This window comes from Canis lupus, chromosome 8 (assembly GCF_003254725.2).
Source record: "Canis lupus dingo isolate Sandy chromosome 8, ASM325472v2, whole genome shotgun sequence".
Taxonomy (NCBI): Eukaryota; Metazoa; Chordata; class Mammalia; order Carnivora; family Canidae; genus Canis; species Canis lupus.
In genome coordinates, this window is record NC_064250.1 from 10,551,108 (window position 1) to 10,577,262 (window position 26,155).

Genomic DNA, 26,155 nt, shown 5'->3' on the forward strand with positions numbered 1-26,155 from the left:
TGATATATCTCCATGAGTTTTTTTGTTTTTAGCGCTTCATTACTTTTTGGCATTTAGTTTTTGGGGTAGGCACTTATTTTTTTCAGCAAGCTTTCCTGATGCTTCCAGGCATACTGCACATAAATAGTTTTTTTTTTTTTTTTTTTTTTTAATTTTTATTTATTTATGATAGTCACAGAGAGAGAGAGAGAGAGGCAGAGACACAGGCAGAGGGAGAAGCAGGCTCCATGCACCGGGAGCCCGACGTGGGATTCGATCCCGGGTCTCCAGGATCGCGCCCTGGGCCAAAGGCAGGCGCCAAACCACTGCGCCACCCAGGGATCCCCATAAATAGGTTTTGACGGTGAAGAAACTCCCTTGTTTGTGAGATTATGTGAGTCACATGGGCTGTAGTTAAAAATAAGTCTCAGGCCCATCCTTTGGAGATTCTGATGTAGTAGTTCTAGGGTGAGCCCTAAGATGTGGATTTTATAACGGTCTTCGGATGATTCTTATAATCAGATGTGTAAACATGGCCTTTTAATGAAGACTTTGGCGTAAGGCTTAAATTAGATAGATAGCTACAGTCCATGGTATTGGAAGAATAATGCTTTATATTTGGGGGTTGCAAGTGTGTTCACATGCACTCTGATTTAATTCTCATTATCAAAATATGAAAGAGGAAGAACATTTTGTAGATAAGAAGAGTGAAAACTCAGATGTCTTTCCTAAAATCACACAGTTGGGTATATCACCGTACTCTATGGCCAAGAAGCAGAAAAGCAATACAGAATCTGATGTGTTTGGGAATTGAAATAGCACTATTACATAACTATTAATAGTTATTAATATAACTAGTTACCTCACTAATAGTAAGATAACTAAAAAAATAGATATAGGGGATCCCTGGGTGGCTCAGCGGTTTAGCGCCTGCCTTTGGCCCAGGGTGCGATCCTGGAGTCCTGGGATCGAGTCCTGCATCGGGCTCCTGGCAAGGAGCCTGCTTCTCCCTCTGCCTGTGTCTCTACCTCTCTCTCTATGTCTATCATGAATAAATAAATAAATAAAAATCTTTAAAAAAATAGATATAGCCTGATTTTTAAGCAATAAGGAATTATACTATTATAATAAAATTGATCTACACAAAGTATTATTCCCAGTAACTTTTTATCCCATCAAAATAAACCAAATTCACTTAATATACTGAGGAACTACTATGTGCCTGATCTCTTCGTAAGACTCCATTTAAATTTTTATTCTTCACATTTTAACTTAAATTCTAGTTAACATGTATGTAATACTGATTTCAGGGGTAGAATTTAGTGACTCATCACTTACATATAACACCCAGGGCCCAAAACAGCAGGTGTACTCCTTAATCCCCATCACTCATTTAGCCCATCCCCTGCCCACCTCCTGTCCAGCAACCCTATTTGTTATGTCTAGTTATGAGTCTCTTAGGTTTTGCTTCTCTCTTTTTTTCCCCTTTGCCCTGTGTTCATCTGTTTTGTTTCTTAAATTCCACATATGAATGAAATGATACGGTATTTGTGTCTTATTTTGCTTATCCATAATACACTTTAGATCCATACACCTGACTCCATTTTTAAAACTTGAGAAATAAATCTCTATGAGTTTTCTAGGGTTGCCGTAACAAAATATAACTACAGTAGTTCCCCCATATCTATGGGGGATAAGTTCCAAGAATCCTAGTGAATGCCTAAAACTGGGTAGTACTGAATCCTACAGATACTATTGTTTTGCCTATACACACATATTTATGATAAAGTTAATTTATGAATCAGGCACAGCAAGAGATTAACAATAACTAATAATAAAGTAAAACAGTACTAACAGTATACTGTAATAAAAGTTATGTGAATGTGGTTTCTCTCTCAAAATATCTACTTGTACTGAAGTCCATCTTCTTATGATGATGTAAATGATAAAACCCTTATGTGATGGGACAAAGTGAGGTGAATGACAAAGGTGTTGTGACACAGTGTCAGGCTACTGTCGATCTTATGGTCAGAAGGATTATCTGCTTCTGGGCCATGGTTGACCTGTGTAACTGAAACCTTGGAAGGTGACACTATAGATAAGAAGGGAAACAACAGAAACTTATTCTCTCATAGTTCTGAAGGCTACAACCCAAAATCAAGATGTTGGCAGAATCATGCTTCCTCCAAAGCCTCGAGGGGAGGATCTTTCCTTGCTTCTTCCAGCTTCTGGTAGGGCCAGGCATTCCTTGGCCTCTATAACTTGTACCTCGCATCTCTGCCTCCATCTTCACATGTCCATCTTCCTCAGTGTCTTCACATGGCATTCTCTTCTTCTTACAAGGACAATAGTTCAAATGGCTTAAGGGCCACCCTCCCTCAATATGACTATTATTAACTATCTTAACTATTTTTTTTAAAGATTTTATTTATTCATGTAAGACAGAGAGAGACAAAGAGAGAGAGAGAGAGAGAGGCAGAGACACAAGCAGAGAGAGAAACAGGCTCCAGGCTGGGACTCCAGGATCACGCCCTGGGCCGAAGGCGCTCAACCACTGAGCCACCCAGGCATCCCTATCTTAACTATTTACATCTGCAATGACCCCATTTCCAAATAAGGTCATATTCTGAAGTACTAGGGGTTAGGACTTTAGCATCTTTTTGGTAGACACAATTTCAACTCATAACAAATCGGTGCCACACAATACACCGTTTTGAAGTGTACTATTCTGTGGTTTTTATTATATTCACTAGGTATTATATTCACTAGGTTGTGGAGGCAGTATCACTAATTCCAGACCATTTTCTTCATTCTAAAAGGATAACCTCATTCGCATTAGCACTGCCCCACCTGAACCCTCCCCTAGCCCCTGGGAACACTTATCTACTTTCTGTCTGTACAAATTTGTGTATTCATAGGCATTTCATGTAAAAGGACATTTCACAGAAATGGAATCATAAGATTTATCCACATTGTAACATGTATCAGCACTTCATTCTTTTTTATGGGTGAATAACATATGTATACATTTTGTTTATACATTTATTTATCAGTTGATGGACACTTGGGTTGTTCCCAATTTTTGGCTATCACCAATAATTCTGCTATAAATATTCATGTACATTTTTGTGTAACTGTTTCAAATTTCTTTTTTTTTTTTCTAAGTAGGCTCCATAATGAGGGCTTGAACTCAAGACTCAGATTAAGAGCTACACTGAGCCAGCCAGGTGCCCATGCATGACTGTTTTTAATTTTTTCTTACCTAGAAATGGAATTGCTAGATCATGTCATAATTATGTTTAACTTTTTGAGAAATGGCCAAACTGTTGTCTGAAACAGCTGTACTAATTCTTACTAGTAATGGATGAAGGTTCAAATTTCTGCATATCCTCTACAGCACTTGTGTATTGTCTTTTTTTTAAATAGGCTTCACACCCAGTTTGGAGTCCAATTTGGGGCTTGAACTTAGGACATTGAGATCAAGACCTGAGCTGAGATCCTGAGTTGGACACTTACCCAACTGAGCCACTCAGGTGCCCTTGTTATTTTTTTTTTTTTTTGACCATAGCCATCCTAGTGGATATAAGTGGTATCTCATGGTGGCTTTGCATAACTGAAGACGTTGAGCATCTTTTCATGTGTATATTGGCTATTTGTGTATCTTCTTTGAAGAAAGGTGTATTCAAATCCTTTGCCTTATTTATTTATTTATTTATTTATTTTTTTTAAAGATTTTATTTATTCATGATAGACATAGGGGGAGAGAGAGGCAGAAACACAGGCAGAGGGAGAAGCAGGCTCCATGTAGGGAGCCCGATGTGGGACTTGATCCTGGGACTCCAGGATCGCGCCCTGGGCCAAAGGCAGGCACTAAACCGCTGCGCCACCCAGGGATCCCTCTTTGCCCAATTTTAAATTGTCTTTTCATTGTTGAGTTCTAAGAGTTCTTTATATATTCTGGGTACTATATTTTTGTTCTATATAGGATTTGCAAAGCTTTCCCTCCCATTCTGTGGATTATCTTTCACTTTTTTTAAAAAAAGATTTTATTTATTTATTCATGAGAGACACATAGAGAGAGCGAGAGGCAGAGACACAGGCAGAGGGAGAAGCAGGCTCCACGCAGGGAGCCCGACACGAGACTCGATCCCAGGACTTAAGGATCACACCTTGGGCTGAAGGCGGCACTAAACCGCTGAGCCACCCGAGCTGCCCTATCTTTCACTTTCTTGATGGTGTTCTCTGAAGCATAAAAGTTTTTAATTTTGATTAAAAAGTCCAACTTACCTTTTAACTTGTGTTCGCTAGGTGTCATAGCGAAGAAAACCCTGAAAAACAGGCACTTTAAAATGATTACAGGAAAAAATAATTATAGAAGATGATTAGGAAACTAACATTATGAGATATGCTAGGTAGGTTTTCAAGGAAGAGCACAGAAACTCCCAACCTTTCAAAATAGTTACAAACTGTTTTAAATGGTTTAGGCATATGTTTGCTGAGAGACAGGTTCTAAGGTGATTTCTGGAAGTCTCAGTACATGTTAAGAGCATTAATAAGAACAACTAAGGAAACATCTTCATATTGTAATTGTAGACAATTCTACAAAATTTTTTGATACATTGAGAATTCAGAAGGATCACATTATTAGTGAAAAGAAAAAGCGTCTGCAATGAAAAATGTAGCAAATGGCAGAGTACTCTGAAGAACACAATGGACCAGAGAATAGAAAGTGCATTGTCTAGCCACTTCTCATTCGATACTGACTTACAATAGGTCTGTTGACTGCAGAAACAAAAGCATTTCCATAACTTAGAAAATCTACTTTTAAGACAGTTTTATGTTTAAGTAGTGGCCTAGAAGATGTGTTTCTAGTAACTGCCTGATACAAGGGAGGAAAGATATGGGAAGACCAATCACCCTGGCAATTCAGGGAGTCATGAGCACTCCTCCTGCAGCTATTTAACTATAAAATACAAGCCCCCCTCCCTCAAAATAAAATAATAAAATAAAATAAAATAAAATAAAATAAAATAAAATAAAATAAAAAATAAAAATAATAAAATATAAATAAAATATAAAATAAGAAAATACCCAGAGCTTTTTTTTTTTAACTTTTATTTATTTATTCATGAGAGACACAGAGAGAGAGAGGCAGAGATATAGGCAGAGGGTAAAGCAGGCACCATTCAGGGAACCTGATGTGGGACAAGATCCTGGGATCACACCCTGAACCAAAGGCAGATGCTCAACTGCTGAGCCACCCAGGCGTCCCTCAAAGCTTTCTTAAGATCAGAAACAAGTAACCAACAGAAATATTGGGGTTTATAGGCCTCTTTATTATTATTTTTTAAAGATTTTATTTATTTATTCATGAGAGACACAGTGAGAGAGAGGCAGAGACACAGGCATAGGGAGTTTTGGAATATAGGTGAGGTTTGGTGGGGTGAGGTCTGAAGCCGACGACCAAGAAGGAATTCTTGAGACATCTTTGGTGCAAAATAGTGGTTTTATTAAAGCACAGGAACAGGACCCTGTAAGAGAGGAAGCAGGAAGAGCTGCTGCCCTGGATCTGTGAGGGATGGCTGATTATTATACCTGGGAGTTGGGAGGGGTTTGAGGATAGTATACTAAGAAATTTTGGAAGCAAGGACCTTGCTTCCATCCTTCCAGGACCTTCAGGGGGCTATAGTTGGGAAAAGGTCACTTGTTACCGTCTAATAAAACCTGAGTCATGAGACCCTTCAGATATGTATCAGTGGGCCATGTGCTTGGAGGATGATTGCCAACACGTATCTTGGGTGTTTAGAGATAAAGGAGATTTCTAAAGGAATTTTTATATGTTAAAGTAGACTTACAGGCTCTTGGGGGTCAGGCTAAGATTACCTTCAGCCCTTAGCAAAGTATGAACATCAAGGCAGTTGAGTCTAGAGGAATGTCACTCTCCCTGTTGCAAGAACTTGTTAACGTGCTTCCCCAGGCTTGTGCCGTGTCCTCTGCTAGCCCTGTGTTCCCCCATCATTGTAAATATGTGAATGTATATGAAGAATGGCTAGCTCCTTTGAATATAGAGAACCTGGGATTGTATTGTATTTGTACTGGATATAATCAAAACAACACAAAATTTCCCTTTCCCTCAAAGCTAAAAGCACAGGCAGGCATCAGTTAAACAGACTGTCAGAAAAGAACAGAAAACAGCGAAGTCAATACAGACACAATTAATTGGTGGATCACTGTCAGACAGCAGGGAGTTGGGAGAATTGTATTTCTATCAAACATGGAGGTAAAATGATCCTGATAAATTGAGGCATTAGAAGGGTTAAGAAATTATTTGTACAGAGGAAATTATATTCAATTGATGGAGAAAATCCAAGATATGTAATTACCTTGGCCCTAAAGTTATGATAAAAAGACAAAAAGGGATTTCTTTAGGCTATAGCAAAGATAGAATTCTCTTCAAAATCATTGTTACAAAGAACAGGATTTGTATTTATTCCCTCAAGTAAGTACCACTATTCTCTAAGCCTATATCTTAGTATATTATACGGACTTCCATTAAGTCCATCTTGGAAGCCTTGGTCTTCTCTGGTCTTCCCATAACATTATGCTTGTATCTTTATTTTTTATTTATTATTTTTTTAAAAAAGATTTTATTTATTCATGAGAGACCCAGAGAGAGAGAGAGAGAAAGGCAGAGGAAGAAGCAGGCTCCCTGCAGGGAGCCTGATGTGGAACTCTATCCGTCATGCCCTGGGCCGAAGGCGGTGCTAAACCGCTGAGCCACCCGGGCTGCCCGTATCTTTATTTTTTTTTAAGTACTCTTTTACAGGTCTTACCGTATTTATTTAAGTACCTTAATGTTCCCTTTAAGGTTGATGTAAAAGTCTGTTTTATAGAAATAATATTTTGCTTCAATGCTCTATTAATAGAAATCTGTTATATCCAGTATTATTTTTTAGGTCTTTCCATAATAAGCTTTTAAGCAATGGGTTAAATAAAATGGGACTCAACTAGAAAATTTGGCTCCATCTTTTTTCCCTTAGAAAAACAAAAGCTCAAGACAGATATACTATGTTTCAGCCAAGTTATTATTATTATTATTTTTTAAGATTTTGTTCATTTATTTATGAGAGAGGCAGAGACACAGGCAGAGGGAGAAGTAGGCTCCCCGGGGGGAGCCTGTACCCAGGACTCGATCCAGGACCCCAGTACCACGCCCTGAGCCGAAGGCAGATGGCTCAACTGCTGAGCTACCTAGGCGTCCCTCAGCCAAGTTACTAAGCAAGCTGCTTAAAATGCAACAGCGTTATCATAACTAGAAGCTCTTTAAAATAAAAAGATACAATTTTTGATGTACTTTTCAGATTAAACTATTCACCTATAAGCAAATCGAAACTTCTATCAGTATCTATTCATATAGTCTGTTCTCATACAAACTGTGGAGAACACACACACACAAAAACAAACCAAAAAACTCTTTCCTAATGATCAGAAAGCTTCTAGTGGCAATTTGGAGAAATACAACTGAAAACATTTTAGACAAGGAAGAAGGCTCCTGTGGGAACGTGAACACTGGAAAAAGAAAAGAGCTACCCCTTGATGAAATCAGGACTGCCAGAGTACTTGTTTTGTCTCTAGCATGGACCCTGGATCTGAAAGGTTCAAATCACAGCTGTTAAGTCTTACTTTCCTTATCATTAAGGATGTATTCATTAGGGGCACCTGGGTGGCTCAGTTGGTTAAGCATCTGCCTTTGGCTCAGGTCATGGTCCTAGAGTCCTGGGATCAAGCTCCACATGGGGCTCCCTGTTCAGCACAGAGCCTACTTCTCACTCTTCCTGCCATTCCCCCTGCTTGTGCTCATTCTCCCCGTCTCTGTCAAGTAAATAAAATATTTAAAAAGGAATACATTTACTAATTCAGTGTTGTTTTATTTTTTTTTAATTTTTTATTTATTTATGATAGTCACACACACACAGAGAGAGAGAGGCAGAGACACAGGCAGAGGGAGAAGCAGGCTCCATGCACCGGAAGCCTGACATGGGATTCGATCCCGGGTCTCCAGGATCGCGCCCTGGGCCAAAGGCAGGCGCTAAACCGCTGCGCCACCCAGGGATCCCTTCAGTGTTGTTTTAAACAAAGTGATACATTAAAAAAAAAAAAAGGCCATAGGATAGAGCCTAGCTCAAAGTTCTTAATTCTGTGACATTGGACATATTTTTTCATAACTACTGACATTCATATAACACCTTTAACTGAAACAATTCAGGAAACTATCACTAAATCATGAGAAGAAGTCTAATGTTTAAGGATGAACTAAATGAAACAAATGGACAAAAGAACTAAAAAATCAAAGTAGTAAGTTGTATCGTTAAGAACAGCTCAGTCTAGCATTTGTCTTGAAAAAGGAGTAGATTTCTGAGCTCACATCCATCCTGTATTAGTTTCAATAGTAATTAGGTATCTAGTTGATGCCACAAAGGCAGTTACAAGAAAAAATTCCTCCCTAATGAAGGTGATCTAAAAGGGAGATAATAAAATGAAATGTGATGTACCATGCATAGAAGAACATGTTAAGTACTCCAGGGACACAGGTGAGGAAGCAGTTAAATGTGCTTGATGTAAAAGGGTAAGAAGTGTTAAGGAGAATTAAGGGGAAGTGACATTTAAACCAAGCCTACAAGGAATGGGAGTCAGCCAGACACAATAGAGAGAAGGGCATTCAGGTGAAGGAAATAGTAAGAAATGTATACTCAGATTAGCAGAGACAATTAGGAAGACAGAATCCAAAACACTGCAAAGAATGCTCCAATGAAAAGGCTCCTCTGAGAAAAATGCCAATTTACAGAGAAGAGATATTATTTGCTCCATGGAATTGATTTTCTGGAGTCTGTGAGACTAACCAGCCATCTTTTGTGGGCAAAATAATCTCAAATACAAGAATGATAAAGAAAATTAGCTTTATTTATGTAAATTAAAAAGATTGTAGTGTTAGATTTTTGTCAAGTGTTTTCATTCTGAACAATTTACAAGAGTATTTATATACAAACATAATAAAATAGAGTACATCACATTGTTCCTGCTTGACTCAAAGTGTTTTCTCAATTCTGACCATGTCCCTATCACTCCAGTTTTTAATTTTTAACAGGGAAATACTATGATGTGACATAGTGCTTGATTCCTACATATAACACTGAAGTGGAAGGAGGAGAGTCAGTGATTACCAACAGTTAAAAAATATTTTTTCAACCAATATGACTCTATCATTAGATTTTTCCTATATTAAAATATGTTTCATGATAAAAAAAGTACTTGCATTCTGTCGATGATCTAAATTTGTTGTTTTATATAAACCTATATTTGACCTAAGTGTAGATACTAGTCTATATTAAACTTATTAATATGAATGTCTGTTATAAATGAAAATAAAATTGTCAAGAACAGAAATAACAGAAAATCCATTTGAGAAATTGAAGTGGAGATGCCCTATTCTATTTAAAATAAGTAAAATTTCCATTTTGCGAACCCAATACAAATCAAACCAAAAGGTGGTAAAAAACCATGATATTTATATACACCAGATCTTAAGTCACACTGTAGGGCTATAATTAATTAACTTGTACTACTATATAGTGGATATTTTCTAAATATCTTTCCAATCATTTATGTTGAGAAATCCAAGAACGTTTAATATAATTACTGAATAAGGCAGAATTTTAGCAATTGGTATACAATATAAATGCAGATAATTTATACTATAGTCAAATCTATATTTACTAAAGTATTAAGGATACCATGTGTGTATGGACTGTCAGAAGAAATCCATTTCATTTCTAAAGCAGTGGATTGTTTAATATGTTCAATTCTTTAGCACTTTCTTGAAATTCCTGGCAAGAGCTTTGTGGTTTTATTAAATTGAAAAAAAAAATTCACAAAAAATGTTAGGTTTGATATTACTTCAAAAAGTCACAGCTATTGAAGACAATCAACCAGACCTTCAAGTGCACTTGTGTCTAAAATGTCACTTTGTCCCCTAAGAAAAGGAAATGATCAAGTATTTTAAGATGCTTACTATTAAAAAAAATAATCAGAGGAAGTTGGTCTTTAATTGGATGCTTGTATTCTTTCCAGGGTTCTTAGTATGTTTAGATGTTGGTATCTTGATTTTTACACTTTCCTGATTGCCCTTGATAGCAGCCTCAAGGCGGGCTTTCAGGGCTGGAGAAGAAGCCATTACATTTTTAAAAACTGATGAATACTGAGGCCCAATCTGCATGAGATTTTGCAAAGCGAAGTCATGTAAATTTTTCATTACAGAAGTTGCAGATCCCAGATCATTATCATCCAAAAGGAAGGAAATGAGGATGGGCAGGAGACAGGCCACCAGCTGAGAACCTGGCAAGTAAATAAATGATGTAAGTTCTGGGTTAAAGGGTGTAGATATTTATTACATAAAGTTGTAAACTCACTTATCTGTACACATTTTTTCCTACTGAAGGGGAAAAAGGATCCTTCTAATTTCTCCTCTCAAATTAGTACTACATAATATCAATACTTGGAATTAACACCTGCCTTTCAATGAATGCAGAAATATAATGTTGAGTGACCAACTGAATGTTTTACATTTAGAATAACATTAAACTTCTGATCTGGGACAGATTCTTATTTTAGTATGAATTTAATGCTGACACTTACGGTGTTGTTCTTCGGCAATGGCCACCAGTGCTTGCAAGACCTTTATGCCTTCTTGAAAGATCTGAAGCTCAGCAGTGTCTTCAGGCTTTCTCTTGTCTATTTCCTGTAGCTTTTCCACAATAGAGGATACTAAAGAGTATATGTATGGGTAAGAAACAGCTGGATTTGGATACTGAAAAATGGAAAGTAGTAGCTGATAGGTCTTGATTTGTACCTAATCAGATAAGAGACAAAAGAGTATAAACTGTAAACATAAATTTATATTAACATGCAGATTGCAATCTAAATTTTTAAAAAGGAAATAAAAATTGTGAACTGAAACGTTTTTCTTGAGAAAAGTCTCTTAAAAAGGCATTTTAATTTATTTCTAATTTAATTTTGGAAGTCCAAGTGCTAACAGGTGTTAAGAGGGACAACAGCCCCCCAAAAATGGAGTCACCTGGGCAAAGCCCATGTTACCAAACCAAGATTCAATACCTGACTTAATTACAGTTTCAACCTCTCCCAAGACTGGAATCTTAAACCAGTCAATCTGGAATTACCTGGTCAGCACTATGAGGTAATCTGCCTGATAGACCCCTGCTAGCCCCCTAAGGGATGTAGCTTTGGCTGAAACAATCCACTCTTTGCTAGTAACTTCCTCGTCCCTTGTTCTGTCTATAAATTTTTCTATTTGGTATGTTGGTTGCTGCCCAATTTGTGAATCACTGAATGAAGCCAATAAAATCTTTAAAATTTACTCAGTTGAATTCTGTTCCTTGACAGATTTGGTGATAGTGATGGGATCCAAAGGAAACCTCTGAAGGCTTTGGTGTGGGGGGTGTGGCGGGGGAAGGAGAAACACAGATGTGGACTGCTGGTTCCATCTGCAGTTCTCCATTTGTATGGAATCCCAGTCTGCAGTCCCCATTTGTTGGGGTCTGCTGGTTCAGTTTTTTCCCCAGACCCCGCTTCCACATTGAGAAATGCTGGTGTTGCACACAAGGCCTCTACAGGCCAGTCTGCAGTAACATCTCTTTGGTCGTTTCTGGTATGTTGATGTGCACACGAAATAAGACTGCTGTATAGGATAAATTGGTCACAGAATGGGTTAGAATAACACAGGTTACCCACCAACCTCAAGAGAATTTCTGTGCAACAAAGTACACTTTAAAACACCATACAATCCCCACAAAGCAACACATCCCTCTTAGGTATTAGTTTGGCTCTGAGAGACCCAAAGATTTAAAGAAATGGAATCCTTAAATTCCAAAAAGTTGAACAACCCACCTTTTGCCATACCTGCTTATTTTATGTCTAAAGATTATGGTCTTTCTAGCTATAAAGACCTTTAAGAATGGCAAAATCTTACTAAAGGCAACAACCATTATGGAGAAAGTGCCAACTAGACAAGGTCATTTAAGAAGTGCACTTAAAAGCAAGAGTTTCCAAATCAAACAAAGAGAATGGGATACTTATTTTAATTGTTATGCAGAAGTTTCCAAAAGGCTTTAAGATTCCAAAATAGCTCCACTGAAAGTTTCTTGCAAAAAGCAAATAAAAAATTAGACACAAAAGGTATCTAAAACAACACCTCCTGCACTGCAGCCTTCTAGGCCCATCATCAAAACGTGGCCCAGAAACTGGTGTCTCATTTCTTTTAAGATTTTATTTATTTGACGGATATAGAGAGAGCCAGAGCACAAGCGGTGGGGGGAGAAGGGGACAGGAAAATGGCAGAGGGAGAGGGAGAAGCAGACTCCCTGCTGAGCAGGGAGCCCAATGTGGGGCTTGATCCCAGATCCTAGGATCACAACCTGAGCTGAAGGCAGATGCTTAACTGGTTGGGCCACTCAGGTGCCCTGTGATGTCTCATTTCTAATTAACTGGGATATTGGAAAAAAGATTGTTCTCAAAGGTTTTGTGTAAATCCTTCAACCCCAATTCGAATGCCTCCATATCTATCTTGGAAGGAAGGCCTCTGGTCCCTCCTGGAGCTGAAGAGATTCTGAAGGAATTTCTGGTACACTACTATTATTCTTTAAACAGACAAGGGAAACTAAAATTAAAACTAATGGAAAACCTCACCAAATTCTGGTAGATACTGGAGCTACACTCTCTGTGTAAATCCCACTCGGGACTGCACATGGCATGGCATCCCAGGGAAACTGGTAGAAGCCAGCTAAGGATGACAATCCTTACCAGAGTCCACCTCCCAGGTCTGTCTATAGTAACTAGTAGATTAAGGGAAATAAAACATCTTTTCCATCCTCTTTGAGGATGCCTCTTGAGTTCAAGGGGTTGGCTGGTCAGTATGGCCAGGAATATTTACTATTTGTCCTGGCTAAAACCTGACACAGAAGAGGTTCAAAAGAACCTTTCTTTTTTTAAGGTAAATTTATGGTCAAAAGTTGGGGGGGCAGGGCAGCCCCGGTGGCCCGGCGGTTTAGTGCTGCTTTCTGCCCAGGGGCGTGATCCTGGAGACTGGGGATCAAGTCCCACGTTGGGCTCCCTGCACAGAGCCTGCTTCTCCCTCTGTCTGTGTCTCTGCCTCTCTCTCTGTCATAAATAAATAAAAAATCTTAAAAAAAAAAAAAGTTGGGGGGCAGCCTGGTGGCTTAGTGGTTTAGCGCCACCTTCAGCCCAGGGTGTGATCCTGGAGTCCCAGGATCGAGTCCCACGTCAGGCTCCCTGCATGGAGCCTGCTTCTCCCTCTGCCTGTGTCTCTGCCTCTCTCTCTGTCTCTCGTAAATAAATAAATAAAATCTTAAAAAAAAAAAATTGGCCAAACTAGAAGCAGATTTTCAGAGCCTGATGGGAACTTTTTTTTTCTTCCTTAAACTAAAATGAAACTCTGTACTCACTAAAATACTCTAAGACACACAATTCTAAATCGAAAACCATAGCAATCTCTTGTTTTCCATCTTAGTTGATGATCTCCTATATATAAAGAAGCAAACTGAAGATAATGTAGTTGTATAGGTGGATCAACCTATGAAGTCTTTTAAGGTGCAAATCAATTATTTGAGGAGTTCAAAGCAATTGTCCTTATTTTACAAGTTTTTGCAAAAACAGAAATGAGGTTCCAGAAACAATTTAAAATCCATCTATCCTTTTTACCAATCCCAAAACGTACCCTTTTTATCTCGAAATGCTTATTAAGTATTGTTAAAAATTCAAGTCAAAGGGAACAAAAGTCCTTTCTGGAGGATCTTGCATTCTCTTTCCTGTACCTTTGAGATATAAATGATTTACCAGGCATTCTCTGGGAACTCTTATCTAGACCATTCCTGATTCCTAAAACTGAAGGGAAAAAGAGGGAGAAGAGGCCTTTTTTTCCTGTTTTTTAAATGGGAGGGGTGCTTGGGTGGCTCAGCAGGTTAAGAATCCAACTTGATCTCAGCTCAGGTCTTCATCTCAGGGTTGTGAATTCAAGTCTCAAATAAATAAGGGGCACCTTGGGCTCCATGCTGGGAGTGGAGCCTACTTAAAAAACAAAAAACAAAACTACTATATAATGGAATATTATTCAGCCATAAAAAAAGAATGAAATCTTGCCATTTGACAGGGTAGAAGAGCTAGAGTATTATGCTGGGCAAAGTAAGTTAGAGAGAGACAATGCCATATGATTTCACTCATATGTAGAATTTAAGAAACAAAACAAGCAAAGGGGGAAGAAAACAGGGAGGGAAATCAAGGAACAGGCTCCTAACTATAGAGAACAAACTGATGGTTACCAGAGGGGAGGTGGATGGGAGAGTGGGAGAGTGGGTGAAATAGATGAAGCTGACTAAAGAATACACTCGTCATGATGAGCACTGAACAGTGTATAGAATTGCTGAGTATACTGTACATCTGAAGCTAATATAACACCGTATGTTAACTGGAATTTAAATAAAAACTTAAAAGACAAATCTTAAATGTCTTCTCCACAAATGTTAGTAAAGAAAACTTTAGCCAGCTGAGCAGGTAACCTTATCTCAGCTGGCAGAAACACAATTTGGGTCCAACTGCTCTTTAATTAACTGGTAAGTTTTGCATATCATACCTATGTTATGGCTCAAATTTAAAATAAAAGCTCTTTGCTTGAGAACATCTAAGGAGTGACCAGGGAGGGCCATCAAAAATGTCATGAATGTTTTCCAACATCACTGATTCCAAACACCTTGATGCCAAAGACGCTTGGCTCTAAGGCATAAATAACTTAAGGAAGATACCTAATCATTCAATCCTTGTTTGATCAATTCCTGGATGTGTGAGAGGACACATACAACAGACTGCCTACCATCCTCAATAAAACTCCTGATCCCCTTGCAAGGATGAGACTCATGCTCCTTTTCCTTTCTGAGTCTCCTAGATGATTTGTGTATCTGCTCTATGTCTTCAATAAACACTGCCCATTCTTCCTTTTGGCTTGTGTTTGATTTCCATCCTGTGCAAGGCCAAAGACCTTCTTAGGGTGGGTCCTGCAGGATCCCTCTGGGTCCTCAGACCTGGCCTGCCTATATCTGTATGTCTACTTAAAAATCGTTTCTAAAAATCTTTTTAGGAACTTGGAACCTTAAAATTATACTGAGGTAAGTTGAAAGATGGATAGTCAATGAATATCTGGATCATTTCCAAATAAAATAAAAAACTGAAACATTAATTACTGAACATAGGTTTATCTGTTTTTGGTTTATTACCAAGAAATTTAGTAAACATATTTGGTTCCCCACCAAATATTTACTGAGGAAGATTATATTTTTGGAAATTATAAAATGTATTCATAAATTTGTCAATCTCAAGAATGATAGTATAACAGCTCACAGTTGTTCACTTAGTTTTCCATTAGCAATTAAAGTTTCTGGGGCACCTGGCTGGCAGAGTCGGTTGAGGGCCCAACTCTCGGTTTCAGCTCAGGTCATGATCTCAGGGTCATGGAATTGAGCCCTGGGTGATGCTTCGCACTTGATGTAGAGTCTGCTTGAGACTATCTCTCCCTCTATCACCCTACCCCACCGCATGTATTTTCTCTCTCTCTCTGTCTCAAATAAATAAGGGGCACCTAGTTGGCTCAGTCAGTTAAGTGTCTGACTTTGGCTCAGACCCTAATCCAGGGTCCTGGGATTGGGCCCTGTTGGGGGCTCCTTGCTCCGTGGGGAATCTGCCCACTTACCCTCTGCCCTCCTCCCCTTTTCCTGCGGTCTCTCAAATAAGTGAAATCTTAAAAATCAATAAATCTTTTTAAAAAAGAAGTTAAATCTAAAAAGATTTTATTCATTTATTTGAGAGAGAACAAGCATGTGTGCACGTGCACAAGTGAGGAGATGGGCAGAGGGAAAGCAGACTCTGTTGAGCAGGGAGACAGATGCAGGGCTCTATCCCAGGACCCTGAGATCGTGACTTGAGCTGAAGCCAGCTGCTTAACCAACTGAGCCACCCATGCAGCATAAAAATTAAGGTTTCTAAGAGTTAAAAAGTTTTTCATGTACATAATTAAACTACTAGAAGTATTTGTCAGCAGGCCCTCTAGCTCAACTATAGGCTCCAACAGTTAAGACCAGAAATAGACAAGATTGCTTAACTCATGCTCTAACTGAAACCCATTGTTATTTCTTATCGTACTTTCTTGAGGCACTGATGGAAGATGTTTTGCAATGACCTGAATATTCCAATTACCAGGCCAGAAAAGCCCCAATAGCAACGAAGACCACATCCCATGCCTTTCCCTCCCATGATGCCTAGCAACGAAGACCACATCCCATGCCTTTCCCTCCCATGATCACTTGCTGCACACATACCAATCCCCTCCCATGATAAGTGCTGCCTGCTTTTACATGTATCCCTCAAACCTCTCCCTATAAAATTCTAAGTGTCCATATTGTTGGCAGAGAGGTCAGCTGTAGCTTGAGCTACCTCGCCTGGAAGCTGGTGCCCAATATAAAGCTCTCCCTTTCTCTTTTCCAAACCCTTGTCTTTTGAGTGATTAGCTTCTCTTGCAGTTAGTTTACCTGTGTTTGGTAACAGTGTTGACAAACTCAGCCAGGAGCTATGCTTTTGCTTTGTCCAGTTCTCTTGGGATGCCTAGGAATGGAGCAGTTGGCCTAAGCAGCATGCCAGGGCTTAACCATTTGTTTCTTGAGTTAGTGAGTGTAATCCATTCATTGATAACAGAATCATCTTTGTATCCTAGTAAAGTAGGATGTGTGTTTCAGTAAAAGAGAGAATGAGGACTGCAGATGCAATTTTGTTGAGGGAAAAGAAAGTATTTTTTTCCTCAAGTGGTTAAACCGTTGTAGCTTGAGCTACCTGGTTATTTCAGGTATGGGAAAGAGGAAAAACAGGACAAAATCCGAAAGTACAAAAGAAAGTTATAGAAGGTTTGTGGAAAGGGATTTTGCTAAAGGAATTTTATGCATGGTCAAGCCGCCTAAGATTAGAATAAATCTGTTTAAAAAAATGAGCCTTAATATAAAAAAATACACTGGTACAAACTTAGATTTTGACTTTCTCTGTTAAAATGACAAAGTTTTCTTGATTATTGGTCTGCTCTTGTTAAGAGATTATAAGAGGTTTTTTTCTGCCTTTTAAAATAATCTGCCTAGAAAATAAAGATTCTATATTTTATCAAAATAATTTCCTGTTTCATGTTGTCTTATCAAGTCCTTGATTACTCAGGAAAACTGAATCTTCTCTATTAAAAGAACTAAGTTTTGTCTGTTCTTTAAACTATGTAACTTGCTGTATTGCCCATGAAATTTTTAACTGTCCTTCTGATTAAATTGATAATGAAGTATTGTTTCATAGTGATCTATAATCCTACTATTTGATGAAATGTTTGACAACCTTTTGATACTGACAAATTCCCCCAAATCTAATTCTAAATTAAGTCTTTCTTTCTTTCTTTCTTTCTTTTTTTTTTTTTAAATTTTATTCATTTGACAGAGAGAACAAATTAGCACAAACATGGGGAGCTGCAGCAGGAGAGGGAGAAGCAGGCTCCCCACAGAGCGGGGAGCTAGACGTTTGGCTAGGGTTTGGCCTCAGGACCACGACCCTGAGCTGAAGGCAGATGTCCAGCTGATTGAGCCACCCAGGTGTCCCTAAATGAAATCTTTCTGACCCAGAACCAACTTTGGAATTTTTCATATGGCTCCTGGAAAATCACAAAAGAATTATTTTTGCTCCTTACAAAACCAGAGCTGTTAAACTAACTAGGCTTATTTGATATTAAATCATGTGGGAAGAATTCTCAAAAGGAAGTAATACTAAGCTGCCTTTATGTTGTATTTCTATAAGTATAGGTTATAAATGTTACAGAAATATGTGAAATTCCTGGAAATCTGACATGTCTTTGTATAACGTTATTAGTGATAATTCTTATTATTACCTTAAAATACTGTGTGTCAACCAAATTTTTATGTTAGTTCCATTATAATGAACTCTCCTCAGAGCTTTAACCATGGACATTTTTAAGTCTTCTGTCATGTACAGTTATATTTTACTCTGATTCTTTTGCAAAAGTGAGACTCATGGAAAAGACCCTATAAAATTATTTTTGTATATTGATTCCTGCAGCAGGGTCTTCCTTTGATTTAACAGATTTTAATTGGTTTGGGTCTTGGAGGCTGTGGCTGCAAAGTGCACTCCAGACATTAGAAATTATCCTGCTTATGCTAATCATAATAATCATCTCCATGGTGTCCTGTTCTCCTCAAATGTTTTAAATGCATGTTTGTGGCTGCTAACCACCATGCAAACGACCTGCAAAAGACTGGAACGTCAGAAACGGAACAAAAAGAATGACCAATTTAAAAAATGTGAACCTTAAAGTAACTTATGAATACCACAAAGATCAGCAAAAACTGCAAGAACTTCAATGGTAGCACTAATGTTTTCAACTTTGACCAGAAAAGGTGAGAGTATGATCAAAACGGGGGAGATTGTTAAAAAAAGAGACAGCAGGCCAAATGGAGTTACCTATGCTAAAGCCCATGTGACCAAACCAAGACTTAATACCTAACTTAGTTATAGTCAATCTGGAATTACCTGGTCAATTAGTGAGGCAATCTGCACAACAGACCCCTGCTGTTTCCCAAAGGAAGGTGACTTTGCCTGAAACAATCCATACTATGCTAGTAACTTCCTTGTTCTGCCCCCTTCTGTCTATAAATCTTTCATTTTGTATAGCTCTTCAAAGCTCTTTTCTGTCTGTCAGATGGGATGCTGCTCAATATATGAAATGTTGAATAAAACAGTAAAATATTTAAAATTTACTCAGCTGAATTTTGTTTCTTAACACAGGTACTCAAACTTGCATGCTAACAATGGCTGTGCAGTCTGGAGTGAGAATAGAGGCACGTGGGCAAGATAGGGTAGGATAACTGGTGGTCAACTCTTTTTTTTTTTTCTACTTCCCATTTGCCTTCTCATATGCCCCTCTATAATATAAAAAACCAAAACCAAACATGAAAACGTGAAAAATATTTTTGGGATTTCAGAAAACATTCTAGATAAAAATCACATATATCTGATGTTCAAATGGCCTGGTCTTCAGGTTTTAAGGAATCATGTCTGGATCATATTAATTTTGTGTCATCACACAGGAGAGGGAGTGGGAAGAAGCAGACTCCCTGCTAAGCAGGGAGCCTGATGTAGAGCTTGATCTCATGACCCTGAGATCATGACCTGAGCTGAAGGCAGACACTTAATCAACTGAATCTGTCAGGTGCCCCCACTGTGATATTTGAATGATTATTTTTTTTCTGAGAGAAAATTTGGTTCTTTTATTTCAGGAGTCAAGGAATTTGGGCCACAAACTCATTCTGTAGTGCATAAAGGAGCAGGATGTTAATTTAGTGAATGAAGGGGTCATAAAGAAATGAGATAACTTGTGTGTACTTTTTTGGGATGAGTCCCATTATTTTATATCATATTCTTGAAGACAGGTGAAATCCTTTTTTAGGAAATCTATTATAATAAGCTACAAAATATCTTACTAAGGGGTGCATGCAGGATTTCTCTTTCTAAAATAAATAAAGAAATGAATAAAATCTTAAAGTATCTTACTAAATGTTCCTTGTAAGTTCTAGTGATATATCAATATTAAGATGCCATTTCAATTTTTTTTAAACATTTCCTTTCTCTTTCTCCAACTGTGCTCTATTCTTGAGGCCAAAGAATAAGACCGTTGTAATCTGGCTTTGTTATCCCAAGAATAGGAATTGCTCCAAACCTAAAAATAAAAAATTTAGTCTGGTACTTCTTGTTGGAGCCAGTAAAATCACAAGGAAAAGTTTTACAAAAGCCTAAACATATTCCTATTACAAACATCTCTATACTAAAGACACTTACCACAGGATCTTTTATCTCAAGAGTAGCCTTAAATTTCTCAATACAGCGCTTCTGAAGGCATGGGATGGTAGTAACTTCTGGACTGGTAGACAAAATAAATACTGTGATAGCAGTAAGTAGACTGATTTCATCAAGTTCTTGATGTGTTCCATCTACTAAAGAGAAATGATCTATGAGAAACATCCCAAGATTGCCATATTTATTGTTTTATGTATCTGTGTGAAGATGCCTCTAGTTTGACAGCAATAATTTCAATAATTTCACAACAGTTACAGACAATAAACACTAATGGACTGATTTTAAGAATGCTGGCAGATATTGTAGGTTTTAAAATGTACTTTTTAAGTAATTCTAGAGCCAAAAAGTACTAAAGTAATTATATTCTTCACAGGTAGACATTAAGTAAATATATATGTGTACATACTAGGAATATACATTTACTAGTTGTATGACCTTGGACATCTAACCCCATTTTTAGTTTTCTCATTTATAAAATGGAAATATTAACATTTCTAAAGTTATGAGGATTAAATGAGTTATTCATATAAGGCATTTAAACAGCATGTTGCACATATGCTCAACACGTGTTAGTTATTATAATATTTTTGTTGTGAAACAAATCAGAAATGCATGTACAGCTGATTTTTCTTCGTTAAGATTAAGGTATTTATATTTTGATAATACAGTGTCAAGTGAAAATACCTTATTGCTTTGCTATATATACCATTTCTTAACATTTTTTTCTTAAAAAAAAAAATACTGCATAGGCCACAATCATTTTGAAGGAATTTTCTATTAGGTATAATTTTCCTTCATTTTCTCCTATATTTATCTTCCTAATCTCATTTAATATTTTAGTGAACCTGCTATGAAAACTCAGTGTTATTTGAAAAGCAAAATCCATAGGAATGGATTACTACTTATGAAGAAATGATACACAGGAAAAGACTATAGCTTTGCTAACATTCATTCAACAAATATTTAAGAAACAGCATTCTTTTTGGCACTGAAAATCTAATTTACAGAGAAAATACACTGTACAACAGGAAGTAAATAATTTTGTTAGTCACAAGGTCTATGAATATTAAAAAAACATTAAAAGATAAAGTTGGGGCTCCTGGCTGGCTCAGTCAGTAGAGCCTTTGACCCTTGATATCAAGATCTTGAATTCAAGCCCCACACTGGGGGCAGAGATTACTTGCTTATTTACTTACATACATGCATAAAATTTTTTTTCAAGTAGGCTTCATACACAGCATGGAGCCCAATATGGGGGCTTGAACTCACAACCCTGAGATCAAGACCTGAGCTGAGAGATCAAGAATTGGATGCCTAACTGACTGAGCCACCCAGGCACTCCAAATAAGTAAATATACATACATACAAACATACAAGCCTTGAGGAGATTAATATCTTAACTGACACCTGAGAAGTAGTAATGAAACAATGAAAGCAAAATATTATGGATGAATGGGATTATGGATGAATGGGATTTTATAAAAATAATTTTAATAATTTTAAGGTAAAAAAGGTACATGGATCAGCATTTAAAATGATGACAGCATTATTATAACTACCTTATATATATTAAATATTTAATCCACATAACAGCACCATAAGATGGGTATTTTTATTTCTTCCATTTTATGGATGAGAGCCCGAGGAACAGAAATTTAGTCATTTGCCCACGTTACACAATTAATAAGGTGGACAGTTTGATTCCAGAGGGCATACTGTTAATCATGATGCTATACTGCTTCCCATACAGTTGTTATATTCAGTCATTCATGACAACTTGAAATTATAACACAGTCTGTTTAGTAAAAATGTCTTTTTATTTTCAGTAATATACAGCTCTCCTGGGTTCTTCCCATTTCTTCTAAAATTCACTACTTCCCCTCCCCCTCCCCGAACTCCCTTATTTCCATCCCCTTTTACCTAGCATAAATTCAAGTTTCCCTTAGCATTAGCCCTATGGAGAGGTCTCTTTGATAAGAAAGCGAAGCCTTCTGCTAATAGCCAGCAAGAGACCAACAGCCATGAGTGAGTCATCTTGGAAATGGATATTCTAGCTGCAGCTCTGGCCAGCATCTTAACAATAACCTCATGAGTGAGAACTACCCACCTATGCTGCTCCAAATTTCTGACCCATAAACTATCAGATAATAAATGTTTTAAACCACTAAGTTTTTGGGCAATTTGCTACACAGAAAATGGTTTACCTGTGATCATCAGATCCTGCTTTAATTTCTCAGTAGCTAGTCTAAATTCTCACAGTCCTAATCTCATTCTCTGATAAATGACAAAAAAAACGTATTTGTAAAAAAACAAAAAAACACAAAAAACCCCCCATATTTGTGGTGTGTGTGATGGAAGAGGCAAGCTCACTGTAACTCTCATTATAATAAAAGTTAAATCTGTTACTTCTCATTTTTACCTCCTATATGTCCCTCCCATTGGCAGAGGTTAATACTTCTAAATGTACTATGAATTTTATTTCCTCCTGCTTAGGAGGAGACATTGCTTCCCTCCCTGATATTTCCAACTCCATTCTCATCTCTACCTTCTTTTTTTCCCCCCTAAGCACAAATTCATGCAAGTGTCTCATCATTTTTTTTTTTTTTGGCTTTACAGAGCTACTTTTTTATTTTTTTGTATTTTTTTTTATTAGAGTTCGATTTGCCAACATATAACACCCAGTGCTCCTCCATTCAAATGCCCCCTCAGTGCTCATCACTCAGTCACCCCGTCCCCCTGCCCACCTCCCCTTCCACCACCCCTTGCTTGTTTCCAGAGTTAAGTGTCTCTCATGTTTGTCACCCTCTCTGATATTTATCACTCATTTTCTCCCTTTCTCCTTTATTCCCTTTCACTCTTTTTTATATTCCCCAAATGAATGAGACCATATGTTTGTCCTTCTCGGATTGACTTATTTCACTCAGCATAATACCCTCCAGTTCCATCCACATCGAAGCAAATGGTGGGTATTTGTCGTTTTTTTTTTTTTTTTTTCGTTTCTAATGGCTGAGTAATATTCCATTGTATACATAGACCACAACTTCTTTATCCATTCATCTGTAGATGGACACCGAGGCTCCTTCCACAGTTTGGCTCTTGTGGACATTACTGCTATAAACATCGGGGTGCAGGTGTCCCACTGTTTCACTGCAACTGTATCTTTGGGGTAAATCCCCAGCAGTGCAATTGCTGGGTTACAGATCTATTTTTAACTCTTTGAGGAACCTCCACAGTTTTCCAGAGTGGCTGTACCAGTTCACATTCCCACCAACAGTGCAAGAGGGTTCCCCTTTCTCCACATCCTCTCCAGCATTTGTGGTTTCCTGCCTTGTTAATTTTCCCCATTCTCACTGGTGTGAGGTGGTATCTCATTGTGGTTTTGATTTGTATTTCCCTAATGGCCAGTGATGCAGAGCATTTTCTCATATGCTTGTTGGCCATGTCTATGTCTTCCTCTGTGAGATTTCTGTTCATGTTTTTTTTGCCCATTTCATGATTGGAATTTTTTTTTTTTTTTTTTTTTTTGCTGTTGATTTTAATAGGTTCTCTACAGATTTTGGATACTAGCCCTTTATCTGATAGGTCATTTGCAAATATCTTCTCCCATTCTGGAGGTTGTTGTAGGTTTTAGTTTTGTTGACTGTTTCTTTTGCTATGTAGAAGCTTTTTATCTTAAATCTCAATAGTTCATGTTTGCTTTTGTTTCCCTTGCCTTCATAGATGTATCTTGCAAGAAGTTGCTGTGGCCAAGTTCAAAAAGGGTGTTGCCTGTGTTCTCCTCTAGAATTTTGATGGATTCTTGTCTCACATTTAGATCTTTCATCCCTTTTGAGTTTATCTTTGTGTATGGTGTAAGAGAGTGGTCTAGTTTCATTCTTCTGCATGTGGCTGTCCAATTTTCCCAGCACCATTTATTGAAGAGACTGTCTTTTTTCCAGTGGATAGTCTTTCCTCCCTTATCAAATATTAGTTGACCATAAAGTTGAGGGTCCACTTCTGGATTCTCTGTTCTGTCCCACTGATCTATGTGTCTGTTTTTGTGCCAGTACCACACTGTCTTGATGATCACAGCTTTGCAGTACAACCTGAAATCTGGCATTGTGATGCCCCCGGCTCTGGTTTTCTTTTTCAATATTCTCCTGGCTATTTGGGGTCTTTTCTGATTCCACACAAATCTTAAGATGATTTGTTCCAACTCTCTGAAGAAAGTCCATGGTATTTTGATAGGGATTGCATTGAATGTGTAAATTGCCCTGGGTAGCATTGATATTTTCACAATATTAATTCTGTCAATCCATGAGCATGGAATATTTTTCCATCTCTTTGTGTCTTCCTCAGTTGCAAGAGTCTCATCTTAAAAAAAAAAAATTCCTTTACACTGTTCACCATGCTCTCACCATTAAAACTTTTCTTTGGCTTCTGTGACTGCGTTCTCCTGAATTTCCTCCCATCTTGTTCCATAAACTCAACTTTGGTGATTTGAAATCATCTCTAGCTTGTATTACTTTCTTGAACTCCAGACCTCTACATATTATGCTCCACTTGATTATCCGATAGGAGTTCAAACACTACTCATTACATACCCCTGAAAATGTTTACTTTGGAATGGCATTATGAGTGCTCAGTCAATGTACCCTTTCAATTTCTATTTTTTTTCCCTTTCAATTTCTAAACCAAACTATCGGTAAATTCTGTTAATACATGCTAACATTTTATTTTTCATTATTCTACTCTTTATCCTTACTCTATTTTACCTCCAAGAATTCTGTTGTCTATAGCTGCCACAGTGATCCTTCAGAAATGCAAACCCTATCACTTACTCCCCTTCTTAAAACCCTTTAGTGATTTCACATGCATATTAAAAGCAATCCAAATTACAAGCCATGTAAACCTTCCACAATCTGGCTCCATGTACCATCCAACTTCATCTCTTCACTAATCACTATTCATTACCCTCCTCCTCTTCCTTTAACCCCAAATTCTTTGGTTATTCTGCTTGCTGCCCCCAAATGTACCATACTATTTAGGTCTACAGGCGTGTGATCACAATGTTGTGTCTAGAACCCATATCTATGATGTCCATGTGGAAGATGCTAATTCTGTAAGAAATTGACTCTTCTGAGAAGCTTCTTGTGGTAGATAAAGAGCTTTACCACTGAGATCCCCTTCATGGGGGAAGGTGCTGCACAGCCATGGGGAGTATGGTCAGTTAGCTCCCTAGTATGGCCTTAGCTAGAGTTGCCTTGACTGAGATCACATCCTTCTTGGGGTAGCCCACATCTGAGGATAAAGTACAAGCCTTTTTTATCCTATGTGCAACATTCGAATGGGCAATCTGCAAAGCTCCCAATTATTGGGGGCTTGCATTGGAGCCCGACTTTGTCTTTTGCCCAGTATTACTTTCCCCTACTCCCTTTACAGGTGTTTCTTTTTGTTTTTGTTTTTTCCCTCGCCCCACAGGTGTTTCTTAATAAACCTCTTGTTCCCCAAACTCCATCTCAGTGAGAGCTTCCAGAGAAGCCTGCTACACTCTGCCTGATTTGCTCAAACAGAGCAGATTACTCTCATTTTTTATGTTTCTTTTTTACTATATTTAGAAATGCAGTGATAATTAAGACATTACTGTTGCCATCAAGGAGTACTTTATGGTATTCATCAAAAATATTAATCATACAACAATTTATAGGTACCAGATTCCACCAGACTCTCAACTTTGGGCACAATAAATGCTGAATTCAACTGAAACCTTTATATCATATGAAAGAGAATCTGGTGAAATATGACATTTATAAACAGAACAAGGAAAGTGGGGATACTCTATATGTCTACGGGCTTTTTTTTTTTTTAAGATTTTATTTATTTATTTATTCATGAGAGACACACAGAGAGAGGCAGAGAGAGAAGCAGAGACATAGGCAGAGGGAGAACCAGGCTCCCTGCAGGGAGCCTGATGCGGGACTTGATCCCAGGACCCCAGGATCACGATCCGAGTCAAAGGCAGATGCTCAACCACTGAGCCACCCAGGCGCCCTATCTAAGGCCTTATTACAGGACTAATGACAATTACCATTACTTATGTTGAAAATGAAAACTATACAACAATAATAGCAAACAAAATTCAATGGCTACTGAACACATACTGGCTATCATT

At 37.9% G+C, this 26,155-nt stretch overlaps 1 protein-coding gene and 1 long non-coding RNA gene across 14 annotated transcripts in view; one reads left to right on the plus strand and one right to left on the minus strand.

Annotated features, from left to right (window-relative positions):
* Positions 1-8,919: 8,919 nt before the first annotated feature.
* Positions 8,920-26,155, minus strand: part of HEATR5A (HEAT repeat containing 5A) — a 112,045-nt gene continuing 94,809 nt past the window's right edge. For 8 of the 13 annotated variants that reach the window (XM_025444317.3, XM_025444322.3, XM_025444320.3 and 5 more), the window contains 3 exons: positions 19,987-20,156; positions 10,672-10,885; positions 8,920-10,371 (listed from right to left, as the gene is read on the minus strand). In XM_025444317.3, the coding sequence (XP_025300102.1) occupies positions 10,064-10,371; positions 10,672-10,885; positions 19,987-20,156 (692 nt within the window). In that variant the 3' untranslated portion in view covers positions 8,920-10,063. Of the gene's footprint in view, positions 10,372-10,671; positions 10,886-16,643; positions 16,822-19,986; positions 20,157-26,155 lie in introns of those variants that run through there. The other 5 variants (XM_035719766.2, XM_025444321.3, XM_025444318.3 and 2 more) reach the window with 3 other exon arrangements.
* LOC118355459 (uncharacterized) lies at positions 10,285-18,908 on the plus strand. The gene is made up of 2 exons (XR_004817893.2): positions 10,285-10,391; positions 17,578-18,908. It is a non-coding gene; the product is annotated as an uncharacterized LOC118355459 (long non-coding RNA).